The sequence below is a fragment of the Tubulanus polymorphus genome, chromosome 6, assembly GCF_964204645.1.
Source record: "Tubulanus polymorphus chromosome 6, tnTubPoly1.2, whole genome shotgun sequence".
In the NCBI taxonomy this organism is placed as follows: Eukaryota; Metazoa; Nemertea; class Palaeonemertea; order Tubulaniformes; family Tubulanidae; genus Tubulanus; species Tubulanus polymorphus.
Window position 1 is genome coordinate 22893936 of NC_134030.1, and position 14888 is coordinate 22908823.

General features: G+C 40.3%; 1 protein-coding gene across 2 annotated transcripts; it reads left to right on the plus strand.

The window, feature by feature from the left end:
• Positions 1-1152: 1152 nt before the first annotated feature.
• On the plus strand, positions 1153-8666 carry LOC141906876 (V-type proton ATPase catalytic subunit A-like). Of its 2 annotated transcripts, none has more exons than XM_074796325.1 (14): positions 1153-1294; positions 1791-1884; positions 1960-2088; positions 2399-2488; positions 2565-2686; positions 2769-2906; positions 3477-3628; positions 4177-4339; positions 4439-4547; positions 4691-4928; positions 5302-5509; positions 6329-6483; positions 6558-6729; positions 7488-8666. In XM_074796325.1, the coding sequence occupies exons 1-14, from the start codon at positions 1292-1294 to the stop codon at positions 7578-7580; spliced, it is 1866 nt and encodes a 621-aa protein (XP_074652426.1). In that variant the 5' UTR covers positions 1153-1291; the 3' UTR covers positions 7581-8666. The 2 variants fall into 2 exon arrangements, with proteins under 2 accessions (XP_074652426.1, XP_074652427.1); XM_074796326.1 differs by lacking the exon at positions 1153-1294 and adding an exon at positions 1378-1443.
• Positions 8667-14888: the final 6222 nt, after the last annotated feature.

A 14888-nucleotide genomic window follows, 5' to 3' on the forward strand; every position in this document is an offset into this window, starting at 1 on the left:
CTAGATTTTAATTAATTAAGTGAGTTTTATTTTTCCCAAGTCTGAGTGTATTCTGCCAGTGCATAGATTAATAGTTTATGTTAGAGAATCTCTGGATCACAACTTACCGTGAAATCAAAAGTTGAATCTAAACTCCGGGTTCTAGTTCTGTAAAAAATCTCAGTCGATTTGGAAATAATACAGTTGTTTGAGATGTGAACATGTGCCAAAACTATATCTGTCTCCTGCCAATCATAACTATGTTTATTCTGCTAATATTAACAACCGAACTTTAAAGTTTGTGGTTTAAACAGAGAAACGTCTTTTATTCCAGTTACTATTCATATATATAGAACCACTGAAAAGCATTTCACAATACAAATAATTCTGTGGTTTGCTTGTGTGGAAAAAACACCGGCCTCTAGTCTGGCGGGTTTGATCCTTTGTGGGTCGACTTTCTATTTCATGAATCCAGTAATTGATTTATACATTATGGGCCTGATATCGTGAACAAATTACTGATTGGCCCGGTATTGGGCGGAAAATTCCAGAGACAGCACCGAAACTACTGGATATTTTTTTTTACAGATTTTAAAGACTGTTTCATGGTAATGTAGTTTATCATAATTAGGGGCCACGGTGTTCCATTTTATCCTTAAGAAATATATATATGTATATATACTTATGTATATATATATGTACATACATATTCCAGCTATTTCAATCTATATTGAAAAAAAATTAGTAATCCGGCGCTATCATTTTAGTTTACATAAATTCCGCTACCGTTATTCATAGGGGCAGCACTGAACGGTTGATATCTAACACAACCTCGCTACTCTACTGTGGCATGCGAGGAGTACATATATTTTTCTCAGTCAAATTTCATACATCCTTCAATACTTGTTTGTTAAAAATAATAATCGTGTCATTTCAAAAGCTTTATGCGAGAAGAAATTGCTTTGTAAAATGACTTTAATGCCATTTTTAAGAAAACTCTTTGTGCAGCGAATGTTTTAGCACCCGGTAAAGCGGCGGCGTAGTGATAATGTACACATGCCACAGAAAGCTTTTGTAACAAATTAAATTTTATTCATAGCATTGTGCATAACGTTGAATATATTAATCACCATTCTTTTTATACAGATAATTATGACGGTTCTGCGGTGCTGATAGATTAGCAATTTGAATAAGACTGGATAGGGTTTAAAAAGATGTTATAAGACCCGAGTTTTTATAGGGATTCGAACCCGATCCTGCCGGCAGTGTCACACAGTCATGTGACAGTAATCACATGACTTACTGATCGACCATGGTGAGTTGTACGCGGAAGTAAAAATATTAATTAGTGTTTTAACCAGTTAATTAGCGTAGCAATGGTAATTAGTAACCACCGATAGGTTCTTTAACATTCTGAGTTTGATATCTGATCATTTTAACTTTGAAATTCGAAGATTTTCCGGGGTAAATTCGACAACGAAAATCGAAATCTGCGCTTCTCGATTTTTGACAAGTCGTCGAGAACAGAATTCAATTCAATCAACCCCTACTAAGTCTAATTGTCGTGGAGTCTTGAAATCTTGACTCAGACTCAGCTCAGAATTGATACACGCTTTAGAAATTGTTAGGGAATATTTTGATGACTGGTTTGAAATTAGAATGAATTAACCCTGCCTACCCAGGGGGGGGGGAACATTCTCCACCATTTTGTTGAGCATTGCATCTATCTCCCTCTCTCCTTTCCCTCCTCTCTCCCTCTCACTTTCCTCTCTCCCTCTCACCCTCATTCAGTGTATCCGTATATTTGACAGGCTGGTGGAATGGAACGCGCGAAGAATCTTTCTAAGATTCAAGATGTTGAGAAGGAAAGTTTATTTGGATATGTTTTCGCCGTCTCGGGACCCGGTAATTATCACCGCGATATTTTATATCGATTTTATATCAATTTAAAAACGTAACTATTGATTATTTGTGTTTTAGTTGTTACCGCTCAGAATATGGCCGGTTCCGCTATGTACGAGATGGTACGAGTCGGACACTCGGAGTTAGTCGGTGAAATCATCCGTCTGGAAGGTGACATGGCAACCATTCAGGTTTACGAAGATACCTGTATCCTTATATCGCAATTCGCAATTCCATTAGATTATAATTTTCTCGAGTAGCGCCCTCTGTTATCAGCTGTGCGCACTACTGTGTCAGTAGCACCCTCTGTTACCTGTTTGACGCACTAATTGACATTTTCTCCAGTAGCGCCCTCTGTTATCAGCTCTATGCACTACTGTGATAGTAGCACCATCCGTTACCCCTGTTTGACGCACTAATAGACATTTTTTCGAGTAGCGCCCTCTGTTAGACACACTACAGCACCGGTAGCTCCATCTATTGATCGTTATATAAACCCTTGACCGATGTGTAACAGCTGGAGTAACGGTAGGAGATCCAGTATTACGTACAGGTAAACCTCTGTCCGTCGAACTCGGTCCCGGAATTATGAAAAGTATTTTTGACGGTAAGTTAAAAAACCTCATCCTACAAACTGTAAACTACTCTGGTAATTCATAATCATTTGTGTGTTGTTAATGTAGGTATTCAGCGCCCCCTACAGGACATCGCTGATTTAACTCAATCTATCTACATTCCTAAAGGGGTGAATACCCCGGCGTTGGATCGCAGCAAGAAATGGGAGTTCGAATCTATGAATGTCAAAGTAAGACTGAAATAAGCTCTGAATTAATTTCATTTTCCAAACGACGGCGAATTTATTGTAAATTTCTTCCTCGTTTTCACAGATCGGCAGCCATATAACCGGTGGCGACATCTATGGGATCGTTTACGAAAACAGTTTGATCAAACATAAAATAATGTTACCACCGAAAGCTAAAGGAACCGTCACTTGGATGGCTGAACCAGGCATGTACGATTGTAATGTAAGTTTCATACAACATGTGCATGTTCTCATAAACATGTACATGTTCTCTTAAACATTTACATGTTCGCTTAAATATGTACATGTTCTCTTCGATATATACATCTCCTTAATATGTACATGTTATCTTATTCATGTACATGTTCTGTTTAAGATAAACATGTTCTGTTAAACATGTGCATGTTATTTTTAATATGTACATGTTCTCTTATTCATGTAAATGTTCTGTTTAATATGTACATGTTCTCTTTAATATGTACATGTTCTCTTATTCATGTAAATGTTCTGTTTAATATGTACATGTTCTGTTTAATATGTACATGTTCTCTTTAATATGTACATGTTCTCTTTAATATGTACATGTTCTGTTATTCATGTACATGTTCTGTTTAGCATGAACATGTTCTGTTTAACATGTGCATGTTCTCTTAATCATATACATGTTCTTTTCTAAATAAACACGTTTAGATATTTATATAATGTTCAAAAAACGTAAGAATTCTGCCTGCTACTTAATGAGTCGAATAAATTATGTAAATGAGCTAATTAGAATATTCATGTATATTAACAGGATGTGATATTGGAATGTGAGTTCGATGGAGAGAAGTCAAAGTATACAATGTTACAAGTTTGGCCGGTCAGACAAATGAGACCGGTCAGTGAGAAACTAGCCGCTAATCATCCATTGTTGACCGGTCAACGAGTACTGGACGCTTTATTCCCGTATGTATCAGAAACTGAGAGACCTGCTATTCACCAACTGGATCATCCAATTCCACAGTTCAGAATCCAGTTCCACAGTTCTGGATCCAGTTCCACATCTCTGAATTCAGTTCCACATCTCTAAATTCAGTTCCACATCTCTGAATCCAGTTCAACAGTTCTGGATCCAGTTCCACATCTCTGAATTCAGTTCCACATCTCTAAATTCAGTTCCACATCTCTGAATTCAGTTCCACATCTCTAAATTCAGTTCCACATCTCTGAATCCAGTTCAACAGTTCTGGATCCAGTTCCACAGTTCTGAATCCAGTTCCACATTTCTGGAGTTGGAGAGCTTGGAAAGTTATAGGAATTTTAAACAGGGGACTGTGAAACTGGATGCTTACCGTAACTGTGGGACTGTGGAATTGGTTTCAAGCTCTGATTCTAGAGATAAAATCAATTCATTCCGAATGTTTGAGCAGCAGTGTTACCTAGAGTCAAATGATTGTGACTGTTCAGCTGTAAACTGCCATTGCTGATGTATATTTCTATGATTGTATATACAGATGCGTTCAGGGAGGAACGACAGCGATTCCAGGTGCGTTTGGCTGCGGTAAAACTGTCATCTCGCAATCATTATCCAAATACTCAAACAGTGATGTGATTATATACGTCGGTTGTGGTGAACGAGGTAATGAGATGTCTGAAGTATTGAGAGACTTCCCTGAGGTAAATATATCTATCCTTCCTCTCTCTCTCTCCTCATCGCTCTCCTCATCTCTCTCCTCTCTCTTGGTGTTTCTTTAACTGATGTTTCATGTTTTTTAGTTGACGATCGAAGTCGAAGGAAAACAAGAATCAATTATGACTCGAACAGCTTTAGTAGCGAATACATCAAACATGCCTGTAGCAGCTCGTGAGGCTTCCATTTATACAGGTAATACTCCCCCTCCCCTCCCCTCCCTCCCCCTCCCCTCCCCTCCCTCCCCATCCCCTCCAGCAGCTCGTGAGGCTCCTATACATGTCACTCAACCCCCCAAACCCAGGATTTAAACTCCTCCATTGTGTTGTGTATTGTAGGAATTACGTTGGCTGAGTATTTCCGTGATATGGGTTACAACGTATCAATGATGGCTGATTCGACGTCTCGTTGGGCCGAGGCGTTGAGAGAAATCTCCGGACGTCTGGCTGAGATGCCCGCTGATTCCGGTTACCCGGCGTACCTCGGAGCACGTCTAGCGTCTTTCTACGAGAGAGCTGGTCGCGTTAAATGTATCGGTAATCCTGAACGAGAGGGAAGCGTTACCATTGTAGGAGCGTAAGTTTTACTCTTATGTGATGTCATAGGGGGATTTATGGAGGCAGACATCTATTCTATAGAAGCAGATTAAATCACTAGTAAACAATTTGATGATGTCATAGGGGGATTGAGGCAGACATCTTTTCTAGAAGTAGATTAAATCACTAGTAAAAAATTTGATGATGTCATAGGGGGATTTATGGAGGTAGACATCTTTTCTACAAGTGTCTATAGATCAAATCATTAGTAGACAATTTGATGATGTCATAGGTGGATTTATGGAGACAGACATCTTTTCTAAAAAAATGTTTATAGATAAGATCACTAAGGAGATAAATGATGTCATAAGGAGAATCAGGACTAATATGTGTGTGTATTGTGTCTATTGTAGTGTGTCTCCCCCTGGTGGTGATTTCGCCGACCCCGTCACCGCGAACACTCTCGGTATTGTGCAGGTGTTCTGGGGTTTAGATAAGAAACTCGCTCAGAGGAAACATTTCCCGTCGATAAACTGGTTGATTAGTTACAGTAAATACATGAGAGCTTTAGATGATTATTACGAGAAAAACCATCCGGAATTTGTTGCTCTACGAACAAAGGTACAAAACCCCCCTTAAAACCCCCTTCAAACTCAATCCCTCCTATAGATCCCTTCATACCCCTTAAAACCCCTTACAACCCCTCCAATCCCCCTATAGACCCCTCCATACTCCTTACAACACTCCCTTCAATCATCAGAAATATGTTGCTCCATAAACAAACGTCAAAGGTACTCCCTATTCTTACTCAACTCTCCATTTATACCCTATATTCCCCCTACTTTCAATGAAATATTGCTGAAAAAAATTCAATTGATCAAATCGGATAGCAGTTTTCAGGGGCCGGTTTCTTCGCCCCCCTCTCACTCTTTCACTCACTCTCTGTTTGAATTGTAGCAGTATTCAGGGGCCGGTTTCTTCGCCCCCTCTCACTCTTTCACTTACTATCTGTTTGAATTGTAGCAGTATTCAGGGGCCGGTTTCTTCGCCCCCTCTCACTCTTTCACTCACTATCTGTTTGAATTGTAGCAGTATTCAGGGGCCGGTTTCTTCGCCCCCTCTCACTCTTTCACTCACTATCTGTTTGAATTGTAGCAGTATTCAGGGGCCGGTTTCTTCGCCCCCTCTCACTCTTTCACTCACTATCTGTTTGAATTGTAGCAGTATTCAGGGGCCGGTTTCTTCGCCCCCTCTCACTCTTTCACTCACTATCTGTTTGAATTGTAGCAGTATTCAGGGGCCGGTTTCTTCGCCCCCCTCTCACTCTTTCACTCACTATCTGTTTGAATTGTAGCAGTTTTCAGGGGCCGGTTTCTTCGCCCCCTCTCACTCTTTCACTCTCTCTCACTCTTTCACTCACTCTCTCTCTCTGAATTGTAGACTCGTGAGATTCTACAGGAAGAAGAAGAACTCTCCGAGATTGTACAGTTAGTCGGTAAAGGTTCCCTCGCTGAATCCGATAAAATCACTTTAGAAGTCGCTAAATTATTGAAAGATGATTTCCTTCAACAAAACGGATATTCATCGTACGATAAGTAAGTACGCCCGACCTCTCGACACGTCACATGTTCGAGGTTCACGTGATGTTTATAAATGTTTGTTATTTCAGATTTTGTCCGTTCTATAAAACGGTTGGAATGTTAAAGAATATGATCACATTCTACGACAGCGCTCGCCATGCGGTAGAAACAACTGCTCAGAGCGATAATAAAATCACCTGGGCAATCATTAGAGATAGTTTATCAAATATCATGTATAAACTAACCAGTATGAAATTCTCTGTAAGTATTCATCCACTCTTAATCCACTTCCACTTGTTCCCAGTTCCACTCTCGATTCATTTCCACTGGTACCCAGTTCCACTCTAGATCGACAGTTCTGGATCAAGTTCCACAGTTCTGAACCCAGTTCCACAGTTCTGAACCCAGTTCCTCATCCAGTTTCACAGTCCTGTATCCAGTTCCACAGTTCTGAACCCAGTTCCACAGTTCTGAACCCAGTTCCACAGATCTGAACCCAGTTCCACGGTTCTGTATCCAGTTGCAAAGTTCTGGATCCAGTTCCACAGTTCTGGATCCAGTTTCACAGTTCTGGACCAAGTTCTACAATTCTGGATCCAGTTCCGCTGTTCTGGATCCAACACAGTTCTGGATCCAGTTCCACAGTTCTGGATCCAGTTCCGCAGTTCAGGATCCAGTTCTACAGTTTTGGATCCAGTTCCACAGTTCTGGATCCAGTTCCACAGTTCTGGATCCAGTTCCGCAGTTCAGGATCCAGTTCTACAGTTTTGGATCCAGTTCCACAGTTCTGGATCCAGTTCCACAGTTCTGGATCCAGTTCCGCTGTTCTGGATCCAGTTCCACAGTTCTGGATCCAGTTCCACAATTCTGGTCCCAGTGCAAGTCTGGCAATTGTCCAGGGGATAATTTTAGTAGAATCTGTATACATGAAATGTTATCGATGTTGATACTGCTGTTGCCATGCTAATGCTGCTGCTGTTGCCATGCTAATACTGCTGCTGCTGTTTTTGTTGTTTCAGGATCCGTTGAAAGATGGAGAAACAAAAATCAGAAGTGACTTCGAAGCTTTGAACGAAGAAATCCTACAAGGATTCCGAAATCTAGAAGACTAAATAATTAGCGAACACTGGTAACCAGTCCAAACATCGAAGACCAGTCTATCCATTGCAGTCGCTGGAAACCAGTCCAAACGTTGGACAGCAGACTATCATTCACACTGGAAACCAGTCCAAAAGTTATAAAACTAGTCAGCTTTACGCGTGTTTGAACAAAATCTTCAAATATAGAAACACAATAGAATACATAGTTTTAGTGGATTCTGTATCAATTTATTATATATATATGTGTATAATGTGTATCATACTGTATGTATCAGGATACCGTATCATGCAATGTATCATATACAAAACGACCAGAATTATATCATGTATTTCGGGGGTTTGAAGTTTGCTGGAATTTCATACGAATGACTTCTGAATGAATTTTGGCGTTAGCAATAAAATCGATGTGTTTATTTCATGCGTTGTGGATTTGCGTATCGAGTTTAAACTGAGTTTAAACCGAGTTTAAACTCGGGTCTACTGTATTTATTCAATGTCTGTAAATATATAAGATTATTATGCGAATTTAGTAAATATATAGTGTGTTACGAAATAAGTGTTCTTCGTATTAGACCTAAACATTGGAAATAGAAGCTGACATTAATTATTGATTATTGCAGTTGGAAACATGTGTGATAGTGGTTAGTTTTAATGGACTGGGTTTTCAATCTCTAGACTCGTACTAAGATAAATAAAAGGTATTTTAAAGATGATTTCAGATGATAACATCGTATAAGGCTCATCGGTGCTAAAACCGATCACACACTTTGGACTAATGGACTTGACTGGGTCCTGAGGTTAAATTGAGTCCCAGTCTATAAAACTTGTTTGAATATAAGACATTGAGGCTTTTAAAAAACCCTATCGAATTATATAGAATTATATATAGGTATTTTACTGGTACTGGTAGAAAACTGTGCTTGAATATAGGAATATATGATACATTGAATCTGTTAGAAAATGGTTGCACATTCCAAAAACTAATACCTGTTGTTATATCTAACGGAAAGAGTTCGGTAGAAAATTCTTACTTCCTGTGTATAAAAAATGTGGAATTCATTGTAAAATCAAAACCTGTCAAATAAAATACATGTAAAATTCGACATCAACAAATAGTCGAATTGTTAATAATTTCTATCATCACGATGAGACCGAGGATTCATTGATAATCTCATGAGGGTTCATTGAGGATCTCGTGACGATTCATTGAGAATTTCATGAGGATTCATTGATAATCTCGCGAGGATTCATTGATTAGGATTTTCTGGTCACTGGTTCCTCAACCTGCTTGTAATCCTCTTTCTAAGTAACTCAAACGATTTCTTAAGTCTATCTACGTATCCATTTTTATTTTCTCTTAGCCGGAAGTACATTCTATCGCTCAAGCGCTGATCGCTTCTCTCAAAGACTGATCTCCCCTTTTATATCGTTTACTGTTTAGAAACGCGTGTGCAGGCTCTTAACACCACATGGTATTCATACGTCACAACATTCCACCGACCCATGTATGGAATGTTTTGGTCCTACACACGTCACAATATTCTAAATATACTTTTGCACTCGCCAGAGCTCATGGCCACACCATAGGCATAATTAGGTTTCCTTAAGCGGATACATAAACACCTGAAAATATCTGAAAGTACAAACATCTGAAGGACACTGGTTCTGGTGACCTTCAGTAGAAGATGATGCGAGTGTTATAGTGAAATGTGTCAAGTGTCATTGTTTATTGTTCTCGTGACGATACATGACCCGCGCTTAACCGGTTTCATCCAGTTTAGATGTGCGGATTGTATACCCTTTAGCCAATCAACGACGAGTATGACGAATAATGCGTCCAATCACTGATGAGGATTTTCGGACGCGGTGACGACGCGGTTGTCTCTACAACGAAAATCAACCATAAATTTATCCGTGAAATTAACATCAATAGTTGTTAAGTAGAATGTTCAATGATCGCGCAGTGGAATAAAGCGGTATGTTGCGATTCACTTTGATCGGTGCTGACTGAGAATAAGTGGGTTCGAGTCCCGCTAGCGGTGCTTTTACTTTAACGCCGCATATCGGGGGCCGAAGATGTAAAACAAGATTAAAGAACATTATTGACTCATTAGCTATCCGCCATGTTTACCAGCTGAGCCCACGCAGCTTAAAGCGCCAGCTCTGACATCGTTACGGAATGAACTGCTGCATATGAATATGAAAGCATTGATCCAGTGATTGATGCTGGCGATGTAGGCAGCAGCCAATTCCCCCAAACCCAAAAACATCGCGTAATTCTGATAAACACAGCTCGCCAAATAGAAATCGTACGTTTCCACAAGACTCCCTTTCTCGAACAACAGGAGATAGATGAGGCCTTTTAGAAACGACAAGAAGAAAAAAGCGACCGATGTAGAAACGACTAAAACTGTGATCTTTTTCGCGGCTGCCTTTTTCTTATCGTCTGCACCCTGTTGGTTTGACATATTCGCCGAGCCGCGAACCCCGTATATGATCGCCCCGTTAGCGATGGCCATCACGAATATCGGTAGATATATATCCATGATATTGTTGTAATGGAAATACCACAAGTAGACAGTGACGTAAGGTATGCGACAGTTTGTGACCGTTCCGTTCATGATGTCCCGTCCTTCGAATAGCGCCGACCAGACGAGCTGGATTATGATCAGTACAGCACTCGTAACGGCTATCGCTCGCTTAGCTCTACCTACAGTGCACAGAGTGGCAGCTTGAAGAGGTTTAGAAACGGCTACAGCGCGATCAACCGTCATCAGAACCAAGATCCAAACAGCTATCTGTTTCGGGCAGATAGTATGAAACGCTTTGATGATACAACCAGCGCGATTCGATTTGATACGATACATGTCAATCAAATGCGTTACCGAGATACAGACCATCGCGTACAAGTCAGCCCCGCCCAGAAATAACATGTAGAAATGACCGGCACTGGATGGCGCTTTTTTGTACGTCCCGAAAGCGATCAGAACCAAACCGATCAAACTCAATATCGGGTACGAATAATCTAAGGCGTACATCAATGGATTCAGGAAATACATCATCCAACTCATGTCAGCGGGTTGACAACTTCCGGTTTTGTTTCCTACCATTTCGACCTGTTGAATGTGAAAAGCGAGGAATCGTTTTAAGTTTTCAAAGACTTTTTTAAAGAGTTTTTAAAGACTCGCTAGTGCTCAGCCATGCATGACTTATTCTTGGCATTTTCAAAAATCCATCTTCAAGAAAACATCCAGGCCGACCAACCTTATTCCCCAAAAACTTATTTCAATCATAGTTAATGAATAATTAATCTAAAGCAACATATTTTCTGATACACCGCGTATATTCCAACCCGTTTCTATTGGCATTATCTCATTTCTAATAACTACTGGATATTGTTCATAAGATCAATGATGAATTCCCATCAGACCAGTTTGTATTATTGAGGTTATTTATATATCAGTTCAGCTGATATTTAATGGTTTTTCCTCATTTTTTATTACTTCGAGTTATTTCCAAATTCTCTGTCATTTCATTCATGTTCTAATTATTTCCAAAATATCTAAACATGCTATTTTACAGTTGAAATTTTCTAAAAGTACAAAATCTACTCACAACAACAAGTTTTCTCTTGAATTCCTATAAACACTAACAATACGTAGATTCCTGCTGCTGTTAATATCTCAGATATCTCGAATCTCTGTTTATCTCGATTATGAACCGTTCCTGTCTGTAAGGCGTTGTTTTATAATCAGTTTTTCAACCAATCGGTGAGCCGAATTTTGAAGTGTCGTCGTAAACTCAACGGAGCAAAGACAGACTCAACTGGACAGATCAAAACCATTCTATCGATAAATACCCGACAAACAAAATGGTTTCGGCGTCCGGGCTGAGAGTGTGCAGGGTTCTGACTGAGGGTGTGCAGGGTTCTGACTGAGAGTGTGCAGGGTTCTGGCTGAGAGTGTGCAGGGGTCTGGCTGAGAGTGTGCAGGGGTCTGGCTGAGGAGGGTGTGCAGGGTTAGTCCAGGCTAAGAGGTAACATGAGTAAAGAAGTTGGCTGAATGTAAGGACTGAGTTGTATGTTTGGCGATGAAATCTTTGATTGTGTGTTTGTGTGTGTGACCCCACCTCGAAATAATCAATAACTAGTCACGTCGTTTCGTCCATCAGTTAGCAATCTAACACAGGAAGTGACGAGATAATTCAAACAGTAGACCACACACGTGAACGCGGAGATAGCTTTCAATAAAACACGCCATACACATTTTATCGACAATAAATCGTAATTAGCGATTTATAGCAGCAGATGATTACTGAGCTTAAAAAGAACGCGACCAATGAGTATAGCCTACTTAACTTCACTTTTACAAACACTCAATATTCACTTTATATTCCCTGATAGTTAAATGGAAAACGCCTTTATTTCACTATCGTCGTTTAGCAGCAGTTTTTAATCTATTGCAGGTGATCATCAAATTACAAAGAACCTGCTGATATCATCCCTAATTTGCTCCTCTCGAAAATCTGTACAACTCGTTAACTAGAGGCATTACCATTAAAAACGTTGTAAAACTAACAATGCGGCTGAAGCTTTCTGAGCGATTTATTCTAGATAAATATTTAATTTCTATTCTGGAAATGTTATCTCTGATAATGATCCACTGTTTGTATTAGAATTAAGTGCAGAAATAAATTATTTTGTCAATTAAATGCATTAAAGTGTCAAGCATGAAGTTTTGAAACGCATATTGATGAGTGGTGAACGGCCCGGGAATAGTTATTTGTCGACCGGGGAGTAACCCTTTCAATTCTCCACCATTTGAAATGCTCCATGGTAGAACAGTTCAGAGGAAGAAGAAAGATTTAAAAACGAGAACAAAATCAAATTTGCCTAAAGACCGTCAACGCAGGCATCTCCGGTGAAAGATAGAGAATAAATGAAGAAAGATGCAGAAGATGAGAAACAGATATCTAAATACGAGGTCTCTTCTCTAGAATTACTGACTGCTGAAGATATTCGGACCGTTAGGTCTTGTAGAATTGTGTCGCAAGCATCAATCACTGGATCGATGCTTCCGTAATGATGTCAGAACTGTGCGCTATAGGCTGCGTGGCCTCAGCTGGTAAACATGGCGGATAGCTAATGAGTCAGTTATGTTCATTAATCTTGTTTTACATCTTCGGCCCCGATATGCTGCCTTAAAATAAAAGCACAGCTAGCGGGAATCGAACCCACTTATTGTCAGTCGGCACCGATCAAAGTGAATGCAACATGCCGCTTTATTCCACTGATCATGGGACAATCTACTTAACAACTATTGACGTTAATTTCACTGATAAATTTATGGTTGATTTTCTAATTTTGTCGTAGATACAATAAATTTCGAATATTCTGAGCGACTTTAAAGTAAAAAGCACAGCTAGCGGGACTCGAACCCACTTATTGTCAGTCAGCACCGATCAACGTTAATGCAACATGCCGCTTTATTCCACTGATCATGGGACATTATACTAAAAGGGCTCAGCTCATCTTTTGTATCTATTTGTGTTAGAAACCTTTATAAATACATTTTCAAAACAACAGAAAAACATTTCACCTAATACTTTATCCAAAAAGAGGGTTTTGTAGAGTGCCTGCCGCCATTTTCTCCACGTAGCAGACGCTTTTCCCCGGCTGTGACGTAGTTCGGCCCACTTCGATACGTGTTACTGCTGCTATTCATAGTGTTTTCATCACTTTAAGTCCAATAACAGTTCTAAACTGCAGCATGATGCCACATCAGCAATTATTTGGATATGTTTCACACAGTGAGTGGATAAATAAAAGTAAAGACCCCACTGGCAGCCCAGCAGGAGTATTTCAACTGAGATCTTCAATGAGTGTATCTGGAGTGTGTGATGGGCCGGGATACGTCATCAATGTTTACATGCCTAACTTTCAATATGGCGGCTCTCATCTGCCGTAAATTCTGCTGATAACGGTATCAAAATCGTTGAATACAAGTTCATTAGGAAGAATTGGAAATTTCAACTAGCATAATGCTAAACAACAACACGAGTAGAAATGAATGGCCAATTATAATTTTTTGACTGCAGTTCCCCTTTAACAACTATTGATGTTCATTTCACGGATAAATTTATGGTTTATTTTCAAATTTTGTTGTAGATACAAAAAATTTCGAATATTCTGATCACCGTGGTTCCATATCTTCCACACAAGGCTCCCCGAATCTACATCCAGGTCGAGGGAGGGTATCTACTTCCAGGTCGAGGGAGGAGGAAATCTACAGCCAGGTCGAGGGAGGGAATCTACTTCCAGGTCGAGGGAGGAGGGAATCTACATCCAGGTCGAGGGAGGGAATCTACTTCCAGGTCGAGGGAGGGAATCTACATCCAGGTCGACGGAGGGAATCGACAGCCAGGTCGAGGGAGGGAATCTACATCCAGGTCGAGGGAGGGAATCGACAGCCAGGTCGAGGGAGGGAATCTACATCCAGGTCGACGGAGGGAATCGACAGCCAGGTCGAGGGAGGGAATCTACATCCAGGTCGAGGGAGGGAATCTACATCCAGGTCGAGGGAGGGAATCTACGGCCAGGTCGAGGGAGGGAATCTACAGCCAGGTCGAGGGAGGGAATCTACAGCCAGGTCGAGGGAGGGCGAATCCAATAAAGAGACGAGACTAACAGTGCGATAGATATGATGAGTTTCTACAATACGTTTTTGTAGTTTTATTTGTTTCAAAATTACAGAATGATACTAAATAATGTGACCACCAACTCGGGAACCCAGTATAGCGTTCTTCACAAACAAGAGGGTATCCCAGCGACAACGAGCCATCGTCCGTTCTTTCTATCAATCGCAACACAATCTTCGGATCCACTAGATCCTTGGTTGTTTGGTTCACTTCCTGCCATCTCGTGTAACGCCAGTACTAAAATGAGAAGATAACTGAATAAAACCCGCTGAGTCCCTGTGAGGAACACAACTTTAAAACCCACTGAGTCCCTGTGAGGAACACAACTTTAAAACCCACTGAGTCCCTGTGAGGAGCACAACTTTAAAACCCACTGAGTCCAAGCGCTGTTAATGAAGCACGTCTTAAAAATTTAAACCCATTAATGCAGTTGGTATAGAAGATAACAATAGCCACACGTGGATCAAGTACAGTAAAGACGGGTATAGTTGAACCAGAACACAATGTAAAACTTGAAACAGATATCAATAAATCATAATCGCTGGATTTCAGCCTGGAGCCAGTAACACACAGTACCACACAGTACCACATGTATAATGTGTATCAGGATAAAACATTTAAAAT